Consider the following 16,614-nt stretch of genomic DNA (forward strand, 5'->3'; position numbering starts at 1 on the left):
ACAGCTGTTCAATGTCAGAAGGAAAAATCATGAGAGAAAACAGTTGTCTAGCTTTATTAAAACAATTAAGTTGATGTTTCTTATTCTTAAAATCACACTCCTATTTAAAGGGAAAGCAAAAATATGACACCACAGCTAAACACCTGAGAGCTATATAGGATGTAAAGTCAGAGCTAAATCCCATGAAGCCATCAAGTTTCGGATCATACATTTTAAGTACGTTCATGTTACCTTGGACGTATTATTTAATAAGTGATGTAAACAACATTGTCATTTAGTTGTTGGAAACATAATTTCATAGCAGACACGCAGGAAGCGTCACGGTGCACATTTTAAAGCTTGGCTTGATCTTTGTCTCCCTTTCTCATGAAAAATCAGAGACTTCTTCACTTTTGAGCCCAGATTGTTTTCTATAAGACATTCTTATTATCTAACATTTAAAAAAAATGTAAGATAAGTTACCTTATTAACATCTTAATACCATTTTCTATATAATATTCATCAAAAAGGACAGATTTTGAGTCATTGATTGACAAGTTTTAACAAAGAAAACAATAGCATTATGACTTTAATGTAGATGGTGGACCTTGTTGAAGTATAACAGGTTTTTCTTACCCCCCATATTGTTCACAAACAGCACTAGCCTTGTTTTGCTGCTGATTTATTTGGTTGAGACCAAATGATTAAACCAAGATTTAGTGTTTTAATGTATTATTAAGAGATGTGTTTGTCTTTAGTTTGTTAAGTATACAGTATGTCTAAGCCTTTACATCATCTTCTTACCTGCAAAATGACCCATATTTACCCTGTAATCCAGAGGTTATGCTGTGACAGAGAGAAAACAATGAAACACTAAAGAAACAAAGAGCCCACGTTGAAGCCTGAGATTGAAAAGGAACGACAACATGGTGTAATCCCTTTGGCTAGAGTTGCTGACAGGGGATAACCCTTTAAAATGGCCCCTCTCCCCCCCCCCCCCCCTGCAGCCCCTGCCTGTCTTTCTCCACACACCGACCGACAGACTGCCCTAACTGTTACTATGCCCGTAAAGACACCTGCTCTCACAAACACAGGAAACCATCACTAGCAGCACCTGGTCAACACTGAGGAGCTTCAGTTACCCTGAAATCACTCATCGCTCTCTCCCTCGCCGAACCAAACAGACAAGAACAGACTCCGAAGGAAAAAGGTCAGTAGATTTTGTTGTGGGGGGGCTAATTGATCGTGGCCTGTTAGGGCTCAGGCTGTGATGATGAAGTCACCTGTGTCAGTGTCATGGATGTGTGATATTCTGCCAGCCAATGATTCTATGAAAAGCAGAGGATTTGTGCTGGAACATCAGCGTTGAGTCAAAGAGATAAGCTCTGCCTGGCTGAGGAGGCTGTTAGTTTTTAAACAATTTTACAGTCACAGGCCCACACTAACTTGACATGAAACTTTATTAAAGGCTTTGAGACTGTGTGCAAAAAGTGAAGCTTTAAATAGAGTTCCTTAATATAAATTAATGTGGGCCTTATAATCCCTTAATCAAGGATGCTTGTTACATGTCATAAGCCTATATATGTCTCACACATAGTATCATACAAATATTTTAGCTGTTTAAAAAAGTAAAACAAGCTCTTTGAGGTCAATTATTTTAACTTGAACAAGCTTTTTTGCTTCATTGGGATGAATTAACAACTTAGCTTACATGAATGTATTATTAAGTATGCACTCAAACACATTTTATTATTCTTTCAAAGGATCTAAAGCATCAGCTAAGTGTTTTTTGTGTGACATTTTCAGATATGAAAGGTGTTTTTCACACTCAAGTAATGAAGACTTTATTCAACTACAATAGGAACAGTTCACTAAATAATCAAAGCCATCAAAGCCTAAACAATGTCAGATTTCACAAATTCTTACTCACCATGAAACATGACACTCGTAAAATCAGAGGAATCAAAATAAATACTTGCCCTCCGGGCTTTAGCAAGCTCTGCAACAACAGCGACAAAATCAATTCCTATGTTCGATCATCTGTACAAAAAAAGACTTCATTGTTTGTGAACGACATATACCCTCCATAATCAATCATCATAGAGAGTTCAATACACACAAAAACAAGTTACTCATTTAGCACTTCTCCCTAAATCTCACAGCTCACCCCTGTTCCTCCTGAATTCTTTATGAATAGGCCATCCTGTAAATATAAAGTTACTGAATCAAGCTTCAAGTTAAGTGATGTGAAAGTAATTCACAACTCAGTTCTTGTAGCTTTATAGATCAAATCTTTTAAAACTGCTAAACTGTCAGTAGTCATCTGTGACAACTCGAAGTCAGAGGCTTCATGAACTATTCCCTCTCCTGTTAGAGATAAAGTAAGGCCAAACCATCGACAGCTCATCTACTGCGGGACCGAGAACAAGAGTGAGGTCACATCATGATTGAGAGTGACAGAGAGCTGTCGGCCATGGTGCAGGAGCTGTGGGACAATGATGTCAACAGACTGAAACCTGGGAAAGACTACAGGATCTCTCTGCAGGTACACAATGCACACAGTCCCAGATCCACACCGCTCTCTTTAGCTGCAGTATTTCATTATGTATGTCCATGTGTTCTACATTCACTGGAAAACTAGCTGGCCTTAAAAAAAACAAACAGCTGCAGTGGCTCACATGGTAACTTAGTTATTTAAGAGCCTCAGCTCAGTTTTGGCCAGCATCTTGTATTAACTTTTACACATGTAACACCAATAAATGTCAGGTCTTATTTGATAGTTTTGAATGGTTCTCCTCTTTTTCCTCTCTCCTCAGGGCAAAGCTGGAGACAGCTTGGCCATGAACGACGACAACAATGATGGAGCAGGATACCCTCTATTTACATTTGTCGATGAGAACATTTTCAAGAAGGAGACATTTTTAGGTAAGTGCATGAGGCTAAAGGAATTTTTTTTATTTTTAGATAGTTACACACATTCATTTTATAAATTAAATTAAATTTATAAATTAAATCTACAAAAGAATTTGTATATTCCTTCATGATGTTGCCGCCAACAGCTGGGTGTTCTGGGTGAGGTATTAGTTACTGCTTGTTGCACAACTGCACTGTGTCAGAAAGTGTTTGATTTGTCTTGATCTCTTCACACATTGCCCCCCGTCAGAGTAAAGCCTTTTCATCGACTGATAATCTCCTTATGACGAACAGTGGCATGTTGCATAAGCACAGAGCACGCTGAGTTCACTGCGCCGTGAAGACAAAGATGTTCCCCCAATCAGCGGCTTCCCCCTTCATCCTCTAAATAACAGCTGAAGCTTCCTTTCAGCAATTTTTCATCTAGTGATCCTGAATTATTTTCTATAGCTTGTGAGAGGAATCATACCCTGGCACCGAGCTGTAAAGGCTGTTGGGTTATGTAATAGTTTGTATTCAGAGTTCACCCTGAGGCTGCTGTTCCATTGAAAAGGGGGAGTATTCCTACCTCCTTGTTATTTGTTATGTTAGCTCAGCCTTTAGCAGTCTGCTTCACTGTCCTTCACCTAATTATCTGAGCTGGTGAGACATTTAAAACAAAACGTATCACAGTAAACACATAAATCTGGGTTTTAAGACACTTTCTGTCTGAACTATTCTGAGTTTGATGTTTTGTGATCAGCGTCTCTGTTGTCACGTTTCTTGGGACTGGACTGCACATAAACATTTACCGGTACTATGTTCCCAAAAATCTAATTTGATCCCAGGCGGTTTGACTAAACCACTTTTTGAAGAGTGTCTGTGTTTGTTTCTGCAGCCTTTATCTCCCTGTTGGATAACTATGAGAGCGACACCGGTGAGCCAGAAATTGTGACCCCGGAGGAGGTGGCAGAGAACCACAAGTTCTTGGACCTCATCATACAGACTCCCACCATGAAGGTACCTGTGGGCACATTTTAAAACAAACCCTCCTCTCTTGCTGTGCCTCATAAAGGCCCATTTCAATCAAGTATTAATGAGAGGTATAAACAGAACACATCTGTTGTTGTTATGTTCTTATCATATCTTAGACACCTTGAGGTAGTATCCGTACCAAACAGACAAGCAATGCAGTGTTTGCAGAACAATGAATGCAGATAATTGACCAGTTCTGCTCCAAGGTTTTTAATGGTTGGGTCAGGACAATAAGACAAAAGTCTACAGCTACAATAGTGCCTCTGAGGGCTTTTACGCAGACACAGCTTTGCCATCAGCTAAATGCTAATATTAGCATGGTAAAAGATTCAAGTTTTTTTTTAAGTTATAAGTTTGTGAATAATGTTGGGCAGAAGGTAAGAAAGTGCTGTTGGCTCTTAAGGGAGTCAACAAATCAGTAAATCAATTAGGTTTACATGTAGGCCTATATATATATATCTATATATATATATATATATATATATATATATATATATAAACTTGTGGTCTCACAATATGATTTTGCTAACCCTTAAGCTACTAGTGTCACTTTGTATGAGACTCAAACATTTGACAGGAAGTTCTTGTTTGTTTGCAGATTGCTCATAAATACCTGGTAGAGAAGAACCTCTCTCCGGCAGATAACACAAAATTCAAGGAGCAGCTGTACAGAATCTGGTTTGAACTTTATGCGAGGAGAGGATCCAGCAGGTGGGTGGACCTAAATATCACTTCACCAGTGGAATCTGGCACTTAGACGGTAACCGTCCCACTCTATGAAACTGCCTCCGTGTAGCACGTTCAGTTTCTTCATCACTTTGAGTGGAACATGTCCAAGATGAAATGTTGCTACAAAACAGTGATTTTGCCCTGATCGCACATGACTCCATTCAATTCGGTTTCCTTCTTTGATGCAGAGTTTTCAGATTCTGAGCGTGGAGCAGATTATAAGCACAACAATGAATCAGCAAATCTGTAAGTGGTCTCATGTTCTCCCCTCTAACTCCCATTAGGCCAGACTCCTCAGGGTTTGAGCACGTGTTTGTTGGAGAGACGAGAGGCAGGCGAACAGTCATTGGCTTTCACAACTGGATCCAGCTCTACCTCCAAGAAAAGCTGGGACACATTGACTATAAAGGCTACAGTGTCAATGCAAATTCACCTCAGGTATGATGTCATTGTTTTCCCTGCTTTGATTAAAATGTACCAAAATAGTAAAAGAATGTGAATTGTATATGTATGTACAACATGAGAGACATTCATGTATCAAGTCAATACATAAAATGATATTTATCTTCCTGTTTGACATGGGAAATCAACATTTTCACAGTTTTATTTTTTTAAGGCAACATACTTTTTGAGTTGTGATTTTTTTAGAGTAAACAAAAACAACAAAGTTATCACAATCATAACCACATACATACAAAAAAATCTGTCATACCAAAATCACGTACTGTAATCATAATAAGAAGACACACAGAAGCACATAGATGATAAACCTAACTTCAGGCTAAGACCACGTTCGCTCCCTTGAATTTTGTCTTTCTCACCTAAACCTTTGAATTTTGCCTCTGAGCTGTTTAAAGCTTGAGAATCAATATGTTTTGTGTTCAGTAGTTTGCTTCTTGCTTGATATATGTGTTGAGGTATGGGATTATCTGGGGCTAGCTTTAAGTACACTTAAAAAAAAAGGGGATTATCATATGTGAACACAGCTTTAAAATGACATATTTGCTCCCTGTGGCTTCTGTTACAAGGTTTATATTTGAAACGATTTGCAGTTAGATAAAACACATTTTTAGTATAATCACAGACGGAGCCTCCTGTACTTTGAAACACCGCATTATTTTATAAACCCTTTTCTACACTTCTCACTAGTCCTTAATGCAGCTTCGTGTGTTACACATGTTCAAAGTCATGCTACGACTTTATAAGCTTATGCTGTGAGACACTTGGTTTTAATTGTGAGACACAAAGTTCAAAATGTGAGATGAAGAAAAGATTTTTTATATATACTCCTCTCAGAATGTAGAGAACGCACTGATCAATCTTTTAAAACCACCCTACATGTTTCTTCATCCGTTACCCCCCTTCTCCACTGCTCCCTCATCACTAAATGATCTCTTTTCTCTCTCTCTCTCACTGCAGCCGGACGAGAACAAACACATCCTGGCGCTACAGTTCAGCTGGAAGAACGGTATAAAGCCCAAAGGCAGCATCTTCATCGGTGTCAGCCCGGAGTTTGAGATCGCCCTCTACACCCTCTGTTTCCTCAGCTCACCCAACGAGCGTGTCAAAGTCCAGTTCAGTTACTACGACGTGGAGATTGTTTGCCACCACTACAACCAGAAGCACATAGGCACCACTTACCCTGTGCTTCTGAAATACCAGAACCCTGCCAAACGTAATTAGAAATTCATTTCAGATTTAACTTCTCCAACACTTGAACTCGCATACAAAGTGTCACAGGTATTGTTGTGTTCTTTTTATTTTAGATTAAGAAACAATAAAACCTTACAAGACCCTGATTCACTTGTTCTTATTGCACAATGAAACCAATTCTGAGAGAAGATTAAAGATTATAGTGAGTGATACATAAATGAATTATGTATGCTACTGCTTAATCTTTGACTGACTGCTCATGAGTTACTCTCAACGTTTGGAAATTGCGATCAAATACCTGAATGCAGGTATTGATCTCTTTCAGTTTCTCACTTTTCTTCACTTTATAATGACATAAATGTTAAAGAGTAGGTTAAACAAGTTTATTCTTTATCAAATCTCAGTTTCAGTATGATCTTCAAACTTAACACCTTGCATGTAGCAGTGATGTTAGAATTGTTTCTCATTATGTTATATATTTGTTATTATTCAAATGATCTGGATATACAATATTTTGCACACCTGATATATATCCCTGTCACGTCCTATCCAAAATATTGGCTTTATAATCTGCCAATGATTAATACACAGCTGTGATTTGGATTTTTAGACGTGTTGTGAGGTGTCTTCTACTCAATATAGCCTACTTTAATTGACCTTAATGTCTATGTATGTAGCTGGGTGTCAGTGTGAATTCTCAGCCAAATCAACCTTTATTTGCATCACTGATGAAGGTAGCCTATATAAAATGAGCGTTTCAATAATATTAATTGTTGTTTCGCTTCGTTTCAAATGGGAGCAGTGGAGGGTTTGTTTTGACCATTGACGTCAATCAAGTGGCGAGTAATGACTGCGTCAAGAAAGTGACATCTAAGATATGATGTAAGAAATGGTTGGAAACATATTTCAAAATAATAGCAATTCTTTATTTATTTTACCAAAAATGTTGACATAACACAGAAGTAGCCAAGAAAAAAAAACACATGGTATGGTATGATTGATACTAATCACTTCACCAATAATAACTCAGTAATTACAACGAAACTACTTTCGCTTCTCATTTTGAACTTTATTTTGAAAGGCAAACAGGAAGTGTAATGTATTACGCTAACAACCCTCCGCGCTTGACAGTGGTGTGACAAACACTGAGCAGTCGAGTCGAGTCGAGGGTGAAACAGGTTTTCATTGTGGCGTGGATTCACTTCACAGTTTGTACAGTTATATAATTTGGGGGTGTTCTCTCTAGATTCCGGCGGCGTTTACATTTCTCTGTTGTTGATTGTCGGATCGGAATGGCCGAGCCGAGCGCCAGATATCAGCAGGTATGATAAACTATCAGAAATATATCTACAAGCGAAACACGTTAAACATTTATCACGACGCTCACGTTGGATGTTTACTGTCAAAAATGGCACTGGCACTTACTTACGGAAGCTCACAATCTCTAGACTCTCTAGAGTGACGTCATTATCACCAATTAGTTCGGGTTTATTACGATAGATCACCTAGATCATCTCACCTGGTGAAGCTAACATAAAAAGTACATTAACGTGTCCCAGTTAGCTAGCTAGCTAGAAAGGATATCAACCTCACGTCACATGAATGTTAACTTAATTATATGTTTGTCTCTTAAGGTGTCTTAGGTTTTACTGTTTGCCACATATTAAGCGTTTTACTGGGATTAAAAGATAAACTCTTATCTGTCCTGTGTGTATTAGTACATGCTTATGGAAATGTCTGGGTAGCACATGACCAGCAGTGGGTGTGTCGTTTCCATTTAGTTAAACAGGTAGCTTAGCTAGCTGTGTTTTGTTTGGGCTGAGCTCTTTTCTTTCAGGCCTACTTTCTTTTTTTTAGTAAATGGACACCGAGATAGTGCTAAAAGTGACACATTGACTTAAGTGAAAGCTGGTTAAAGCCCCCTTTTCCAGAAAAATGTCACGATACTGTCATGATTAATACCAAGCATGTTGTTATTGTTTACATATGTGACGAGGACTCTGTTAGAGCTGTTACTAACATTTAATTTGATTTATTTTGATTATATTCTTAATTGTTTGATCCAAAAAATATAAAAAATGCCATCCAAAATTTCCAAGTGGCCAAATTGGTTTTACACTGCTTTTATGTTCCATCCATTTTTTTTTATTTTTATTTGATGGACTATTTGTTTAAAAACTCATTTTTGAAGATGAATGTAAAATATGTTGTGTTTTGCATATTTAGCCGCATTAAAGATACCTTTTTTACTAAAGGACTCACTGGGTATGGCCAGCAAGTAATGGCTGGCCAGTAAGAGTTAACTTAATGTAGGCCTACATGTAGCCAGTCACCTGTCAACACAGTCCCCATTCACAACGAGTTTTCTTTGAGGAGATTTAAAGAAAGAAAACATGAGACTTATTAAATACTCAAGTGTTAGTTAATCAAATGGTCTTAATCTTGTTAACCAGAATCAATGGTAAAGACTGTAGTTCAGTCAAGACTCTGTCTTTAAAGTTATAGACACTGTTTCCCCTGCTCATGTGTTTCCTGTTTGAATTTTCCATCCCACTTCTCTGATCATTTAATATACTCTTTGTTATTCAGGTAGTGTTTAAGAAGACCAGCGTGTTGCAATGATCTCTTTTTACAAAAATAGAAAATATATACACTACACTTAAACTTCTTTACCTCATCTGTTTCAAATGGAAAGCAGCCAGGGCTGCCACCTATGCAGTGTAGCCTTAAATAAACCAGGATGTGGTTTCTCTCTCTCTCTCTCTCTCTTTCTCTTTCACTCTCTCTTTCTCTCTCTCTTTCTCTCTCAGCTGCCAAATGAGGAGGACCCAGAGGAGAGTCCACAGGTAGCAGCTGATGCCCCACCCCCATACAGCAGCGCCACAGCAGAAAATGCTGGTAAGTCCCTAATTCACCCAGATGTTTCCCTGATGCTGAGGTAATTTGCTTTGGTGGAATAGGGGAGTCATATATGTGTTTTACACAGGGAGAACTTGAGGAAACATATCCGTATAGGATTTCTGGAGGATGTTAACAATCAATGAGTGTGGACTACAAAAACAATGAAGGCATATAAGCAAGCAAAAATGAAAGCATCATAAGGGGTATACAGTATATACAAGCAGTGCACTCTTTATGGATTCAAACACATGGAATCGTATACAAAGCATTTATTAAGCAATCTTAAATTCTAAAGAGTAAATTCATCTTACAAAAATTGAAAATATCTATAACATTTTAATGAAATAAACACATGATACTTGTGCCCTAATGAAAGGATAAGCGCTCAGTGAATTCCAATCCAATTATGCCACTTTGCCCTCCTGATAAATTACATAACAAACCACGACTACCAAAACAGCATTCCCACCTTCAACAGACCCAGGCTCTGTTTATGCGAGCTAGCCAGGTAGTGACAATGCTGATTGTACCTACCCTACCACGTGGCCCCTATTGGCCCCCCACAACTCAACCGTATGATACACTGATGGGAAGCGAGAGCCAGATCATCACCGGATTGGTCAGATGGGGAACCTCTCTTCACTGGTGTTTCGCCCAATAAGTCCCTCGAGGAGGCTTGACATAAAACATATACATAGCATTTAATAATCAATCTTAAATCATTCCATTTACAAGAAACACAAATGAAACACATATATACAGTTTTAAATAAGACAAATTGATACGAATATTCCATATTCAAAATGGTACAATAGTATTAGCAGCAGTATTTTGAGAACTTAAACAAATCAAAGAGTGAACATATTATTGGATGGTAAAAGCTCAATATTCCACAGATATATAGCTATTACAAATAGATCTCTATTACAGATTATAACCTTCACCAGCCTCATCCAACATATGATATCAATCATTATCCCTGAGATACACTGTAGAGAAATAGGAAATACTTCTTGTTTGTCTTTGAGTGTATATATCATTTTTCCAAGTGTAAACACAGAGATTGATTTGATTAGATCTAATAAAGCTCTTGAGCTGTAAATAATTAAAAAGGTGTTTACAGAGTACACTATAGTTGGATACCAGTTCCTCAAATGTTTAAATATTCTCATTCCCATGAGGACTCGTTCTTTCTAGAGGAGCTGGATAGACGGCCTCTTAGTTATAATAGTTGACTCATACAAGTTGAACCTTTATACTGAACACGTGTCTTATTTAAAACCAACATGTGAGCTATAGAGCCAGTGAAACATATCCTCAGTGACTAAAACAATGCTTTCATTTTAATCTCATTAGATCACTGAGTTCTTTTGTTTGGGGATGTTAGTAGGAAACTCTTGTTCAGATATTTTCAAGCATCGAAACATTTCCAGATTGAAGAGCGTCTTCAGTTGGTGCTTACAAAGAGCCAGTTGAAGGCGGAATATTCACGCCTCTGTTTCGCTTCGCGTGCAATGTGTACCACATGCGGAATGATAGGGTAACGTCGCTCGCCCCTGATCCGCCATTGAAGGTAGAAACAGAGGCGTAAAGGGGGGGAAGAATGTTGCGATGTAATGTTGGAGCTGGCAAGGCGGAAAAGTGCTGAGTGTGTGTTCATGTGAAGCTGTGTGCTCAGACACTGCCTCTCGCGCCTCCACAATGCCAAATTGCAATGTGAATGTACACGCTGGGACATTAATATTACACCATTAGGGAGGCTTTGTATAAGTACAAGGGTGTAATGAAGGCAAAACTTTATAACAGTGCTGTTGCAGAACATAAATGTGTAAAGAGCTGGGGACTATAAACTTATGTTATGTAGTTGCTTCAGTTTTGTCAGTTATTTACAATGCTTTAAACAGACAGCTAAACTAGACTAAGACTTTGTATTCAGGAGGTTTGTACCTTTTGTTTGAATCTGTTCTCTTTCTTTTTCAGCCTTCTTTGACTACAAGGAAGATGGGGCTTTCCCCAAGCCTCCGTCGTACAACGTGGCGACTACTCTGCCCTCTTATGATGAAGCAGAAAGAACCAAGGCTGAGACTGCTGTTCCTCTGGTAACAGGAAGAGTGAGTGTATCACTTTTCTCTCTCTCTTTTTTTGGCTTTAGTCACATTGAATCACACAGTACACTCACACCCAGACATGCACTAGAACTTGTGCTCAAGCTGGAGGTTTGCAAGGCAGGAAGTGCTTAGCACCTCGAAACTGAATGGGTTTGTTTTGTCTTCAAAACGGAAAGAACAAAGCTGTATGTTTACTTTGAAAACTGTGTCTTTTTTTTGGTGCCTGCTTTACTGCTACCACAAACAATACCCGCTCCTCACATCAGTCCTCATTGACAATGGAGGTAAAGGTTAATCAGTGTAAAATCCAGACATTGTTTTGCTATTCAGCTCCTTTGTTTCTTTTTTTCAGTCATCACACAGGCGACAAGGTTGACATTTTAGCACTTTAAAAGAATCTCCAGGTGTCGAGGAGGAAACTGACTTTTATTTTGAAGCAGGTTTATTCTTTAAATAAAAAAAAAAAAAAAAAAAAAACCTCCAATAGCATTTATAATGATTCTTTATCTATCTCTGTCTGATATATATTTCTCAAAGCTTTAAGAACTCTAATTCTAGGGGAAACATCTGTTTTCTTTTGTTAACACAAAACTTGTATACATGGGAACCCTCTCCTTTCCAGTTATTTGTATTTACAAAAGGTGAAGCACATCATCGTCTGAACATAAACTTAGATTCAATCTATTCATACATACCGTACCTGATGTGTCTTTAAAAGCTACTGTGACAGGTTGAAAGGAAAAGCTGAAATATCTGTATTGACTAATTGACTGCTCAGCTCTGACCTCTAGTGGCTACTGTGATGCCTTGCGACTGCATTTGAGGCCACTCTGTTTGATTGTTGGTGTTGTGTTTCTCTGCCACACACTGCCTTGCTCTCAGCAGCAGCCTCAGCACAGGGAACGCCTGGAGACTTTTGACGATGTAATTCGCAGTTCACTAGAGGTAACTGGAAGGAGTGGGAAGTGTATTTGGTCCTTGTTTGGTGTGTGAATACAGATGTAAAGCACCTACTTTGTTTATGTGTGCCCCACATCCCACATGTATTGTATGTTTGTGTATATAGAGTGCTAATTAGTGATTAGCTGATAGTCTTACAGGATGTTCTAGCTTTTTTTGAAGTCCTACAGTGAATTTGACCCCAGACCTTTGGGCAAACTGTAACTCGTGTAATTAGATTAGTTTGCTGTCTTGTGATGGTCTCACATGGTCTTTTCTGTGGTTGTGTTGTATTTTCTGTCTGTTGTCTGCATACTTTCTTGATTTCTGCTAGAAGCGGCTTACCTGTGCTTGATTTAGATTTCTCAGTCACTTCACTTACCTGTAGAATTATGGAACATTTTTTACATGTTGAAGTAAAAAGAGTAAAAAGTAAAAAAAAAAATTGAATGAGCTGTAGGCTGGAAACCGTTTCATAAGCCTTGTTCACACTTCGCACAACACTCCTGAAAAACTCCTAAAGCCTCCGGGATGAGCTGCATGTGTGAACACAGACAGTCAAATCTGTCTCTGGGACTTTATTTGGAGTTTTTTTACTGTCATGTTGTGCTGTGGTGAATTTGTTTGAGTGTGCAATTAGCTGACTCTTTTCTCTTTTTTTTCTCGATCTTCTCTGTCGCAGGATGAAGACTTTGTTACCAGAGATGACTTTGAAGATGCTGATCAGCTGAGGATAGGAAACGATGGCATTTTCATGCTTACCTTTTTCAGTTAGTAACCCTAGTAATCTAGTCATAGGATTTTCTGTCTTTATTTTAATGAAGAAATTAAATTCTATCTTGTATAAAGTATGTTGCTGATAAGTTTGTGTTTGTTGTTTTTTCTGCTGAAATGTCTAACGCTTAGTTTTGTTTTCCCTCAATCCTTCCCCCAGTGGCATTCCTGTTCAACTGGATCGGTTTCTTCTTGTCTTTCTGTCTGACCACCTCAGCAGCCGGCCGCTACGGGGCCATCTCAGGCTTCGGGCTCTCTCTCATCAAATGGATCCTAATAGTCAGGGTACATATATAACCCAAATATACGCACAAACACATCACACACAACGAGACTCATAAAATGTGGTTATATGTATGCACAAACAACCCATTAGCCCCACTCTGATATTTAATGCTATTTTTGTAGTGGTTGGTTCGTTGCACAGTTTTCCTCAAAGATCTCTTTGAGATGTGTGCCGCTTTATTCCTTAACTTTTAAAATGCCGGACTCATTTGAGGGAAACCAGCTGAGGCCATAGTTATTCTAACCAGTCGTTTCTGTTGTTCTGTTGGGTTCTCCACAGTTCTCCACATACTTCCCTGGTTACTTTGATGGACAGTATTGGCTGTGGTGGGTCTTCCTGGTTTTGGGTAAGTATTTTGCATTAAAATCTAAAGAAGGGTTTTTGTCCTTGGTGTAATACGTTTACTTACCTTCGTACATTGGGAGCAGAAGATGTCATAGTAAAATAGTTATTGATATTTTTATTCCCACAGTCTTGTCTTTTTCTTCAAAGAACCAGATGTTTTCAAAAGCAGTTGTTAAAGGGGCTATATGTAACTTTTTACATGTATAAATAGTTTTTTATCGCCTATTAATAAGCGAACGGTTAACTGATGTCAAAAAGTAGATGTTCACTGTCTATCTGTGTTGTATGTATGTATGTATAAAATGTTTCCCCGGGTCGTATTTTCCGCGAAAGCTCCAGGAAGTGACATTTTATGCACGTTTTCAACGTCCTCCTCACTCCGCTCTGCTTACAGAGATCAACAGTACAACCTCATCACACACTCTTGTTACAGCCAGAGGCCGTCTGCCACACACTTCTATCCGTTCTAAGAGTTCTCAAAGGCGGACAAACTCATCACACACTCCTGCTCTCAGCCAGTGCCTGCAGAGACTGTCATTTGTAGGATTGAGAATGAATACAGACACACAGACTCCTTCACAGACTTTCACATGTGTATGTCCACTTACCTCCTCTGTAAACATTATGCCGGTAAATATCCAGTGTTTGGCGGCCGATGATAATGCAAGTTTCTGTACGTACGAGCACGTATGACGAGCACACAAGGGAGAGTGAGCAACATGTTACTGGTGCAGTTCACCTAACGGCCATGTGGTATCGCTACAAACGCAGTATTTTTGAAAGTTACATATCGCCCCTTTAATGTTTGTACTTCTGATTGAACTGGGAGAACGTCATGCCCTTTGAAATCTTTTGATGTTCAACTTTAAAAGCCATGAAAGAAAGTCAGATGCCTGTGGAAGCGTAGCTAGAGCTGAACCTTTGTGTATTTTGTGCACAAATATTTGTGTCAACTAGTTTGTACTGCACATCCTTAGCAACGCCATTGCAATCTTACCAAATTGGTAACATGAGTAACAGTGTTGTTCCCAAAAGATCTTCTATTTTGGTCTCACCCAACACCCTCCCCCTTTCTTTTCTTTTTTTGCTCCTCAGGATTTTTACTCTTCCTCCGAGGATTCATCAACTACGCCAGGATCCGCAAGATGGCAGACACTTTGTCCACCCTGCCCCGCACTCGAGTCCTCTTCATCTACTGAGATCTCAATCGATCACTTTTCATTATCATTTATTTTTCTCTCTTTCAGCGAGACACAATGTCTGGCTTAATCAAATTTAAAAGGGGAGAAAAGAGCATCTTTTCTTCCTCTGCTTGACGTGATTGGGACAATACCATGCCAATTTCCCTTCATGCTGTAAAATAGTGAGTGCTGAGAAATCTGTAACATTTTCAGTTGTTTGTGGTGAACTGTAAAGTGCTAATTGCAATTATGAAGTATTTGATGTATAAATGAAAGCCTTATTTTACTGCTTTATTATCTGTTGGTAGCAGCAGCATGCACTGTTTTCCTGCTTATCCACAAGGGGGCAGTCTTGTTTTTGTTTTTTCCCCACCAGGCTTCTTTCTGATGAAGTCATTTTTAGAAGGATGTGGTTTACAGTACAGGGGTCAATGGGTTATTTCAGGGTTATGGTAAATGTAAAATAACATATATGAAGCACCAGTTCAACGTGTTTGTTACCATTACTTGTGTCCCTTGTGAAAAAAGTATTTAATTCAGGTTGGGCAAGACAAAAAGGGATACATTATTGTATTTGAGGTCAGGTTAAGGACCACATGTATAGAAGATCAGGGGCTGTGTTTGTTACAGCATTTTTGCCTCATGTTTCGTCTGTGCTAACACTTTGCAATCAGGACAGCTGTTTTGTCGTTTGTGATGCATGTCAGCAGAGAGGAAACGCTTCAGGGATTTCCAGGGAAGCAATGAGCAGAGCTTCTTTTGGGGAAAGCCGAGGATCATCGCTTAGCTCAAGAACATGGTGATGAGGAGAGATATGCGGATAGATTCAGATGTGCAATTGCGATGGTTCTGATCAAATAAACCATACTGAAGCCCTATCAATAGGCACTCGCACTTGCGTGTCCAGATTTGATTGGACACTCTGTCCAGTCAGGAATATATCAATACAGAGCAGAGTTCTCTTACCCTCACATTTGAATGAAGTATCAAAAAGTCATTACTCAAAAATTGACCCTAATTCTAGTGGAAGTGGAATGATTCTTATTAATCACAACAATTTGCTTTGAAAATGTTTGGAATTAAAGTGCAAAATGTACATTTTGGTGTTGAGTTATTTGTCAAGTGGTGAAAAGCCTACAGACACTTTGCTTGTTATTCGGGTTCCTCTCGGCCGACCCACATCTACAGTTAGAAACCGTCGACTTGTATTGACATAAAGACAAAAACTGTCAAATTGTTTTAAAGATGTTTCTCTGGGCTTCAAGAAGAAAAGCTCAGGTGTGTCTTGAATTCTGGAAAAGTTAAAGGATTCCATGATTAACAAAATAAACAGTTTTATTTCTGCCTCAGGATCGTTACGACTTGGATATTTAAATGACGTTTTTTTTTCTTCTTAAAATAAAAGAAGTACATTATCAATAAATTGTTGGTGGATAACAAATTGTTTTAGACTTTGATCGTGTTTTATATTACCTTAACAACCTCCCCCTTATGGTTTTGTAAGATATAAATATAAACACAAGTCTGCAGAAAGGTGGAGATCCACCAGCAGCAGCTTTGAGCCACAGAGAGGAGGAAGCCTAGCTGACCATGATGTACAGTTCCTGACATGAGAAGGTGTTTTTAGCCATGCTAAATTTAAAACCAGACACTTGTATGTGTGTGTGTGTGTGTGTATGTGTGCAAGAACTGAGATGATCTGCTGGCGGTAGCTAATTATACATGTCAGCAATGTTTTTCTTGCAGTTGGAAAAGGAAGTGAAGGTCACCCCACCTGGATGACACCAACTGA

General features: G+C 38.7%; 2 protein-coding genes across 8 annotated transcripts; both read left to right on the forward strand.

Annotated features, from left to right (window-relative positions):
* Positions 1–990: 990 nt before the first annotated feature.
* On the forward strand, positions 991–6,434 carry endou2 (endonuclease, polyU-specific 2). Of its 2 annotated transcripts, none has more exons than XM_061056271.1 (7): positions 991–1,202; positions 2,366–2,524; positions 2,796–2,904; positions 3,770–3,891; positions 4,505–4,617; positions 4,920–5,073; positions 6,055–6,434. In XM_061056271.1, exons 2-7 carry the CDS (start codon positions 2,423–2,425, stop codon positions 6,316–6,318), a joined length of 864 nt encoding a protein of 287 aa, XP_060912254.1. In that variant the 5' UTR covers positions 991–1,202; positions 2,366–2,422; the 3' UTR covers positions 6,319–6,434. The 2 variants fall into 2 exon arrangements, with proteins under 2 accessions (XP_060912254.1, XP_060912253.1); XM_061056270.1 differs by having other exon boundaries at positions 992–1,189; positions 2,354–2,524.
* Positions 6,435–7,411: 977 nt separating this feature from the next.
* Positions 7,412–15,918, forward strand: LOC132988065 (NEDD4 family-interacting protein 1-like). 6 transcript variants are annotated; one of them, XM_061055180.1, is made up of 8 exons: positions 7,412–7,610; positions 9,099–9,186; positions 11,170–11,300; positions 12,180–12,242; positions 12,919–13,006; positions 13,171–13,295; positions 13,576–13,642; positions 14,737–15,918. In XM_061055180.1, exons 1-8 carry the CDS (start codon positions 7,581–7,583, stop codon positions 14,838–14,840), a joined length of 696 nt encoding a protein of 231 aa, XP_060911163.1. In that variant the 5' UTR covers positions 7,412–7,580; the 3' UTR covers positions 14,841–15,918. The 6 variants fall into 6 exon arrangements, with proteins under 6 accessions (XP_060911163.1, XP_060911164.1, XP_060911165.1 ...); XM_061055181.1 differs by having other exon boundaries at positions 12,183–12,242; XM_061055182.1 differs by having other exon boundaries at positions 11,170–11,288.
* Positions 15,919–16,614: the final 696 nt, after the last annotated feature.

This window comes from Labrus mixtus, chromosome 14 (assembly GCF_963584025.1).
Source record: "Labrus mixtus chromosome 14, fLabMix1.1, whole genome shotgun sequence".
Classification (NCBI taxonomy): Eukaryota; Metazoa; Chordata; class Actinopteri; order Labriformes; family Labridae; genus Labrus; species Labrus mixtus.

What these genes read in the sequence shown, in the direction of transcription:
- endou2 (XM_061056271.1), top strand. Translation starts at nt 2,423, where the DNA reads ATGATTGAGAGTGACAGAGAGCTGTCGGCCATGGTGCAGGAGCTGTGG. An exon ending in CAAGAAGGAGACATTTTTAG is followed by an intron (nt 2,905 to 3,769) that starts GTAAGTGCATGA and finishes TTGTTTCTGCAG; the next exon opens with CCTTTATCTCCCTGTTGGAT. An exon ending in GCGAGGAGAGGATCCAGCAG is followed by an intron (nt 4,618 to 4,919) that starts GTGGGTGGACCT and finishes AACTCCCATTAG; the next exon opens with GCCAGACTCCTCAGGGTTTG.
- LOC132988065 (XM_061055180.1), top strand. Translation starts at nt 7,581, where the DNA reads ATGGCCGAGCCGAGCGCCAGATATCAGCAG. An exon ending in TTTCATGCTTACCTTTTTCA is followed by an intron (nt 13,007 to 13,170) that starts GTTAGTAACCCT and finishes TCCTTCCCCCAG; the next exon opens with TGGCATTCCTGTTCAACTGG. An exon ending in AATGGATCCTAATAGTCAGG is followed by an intron (nt 13,296 to 13,575) that starts GTACATATATAA and finishes GGTTCTCCACAG; the next exon opens with TTCTCCACATACTTCCCTGG.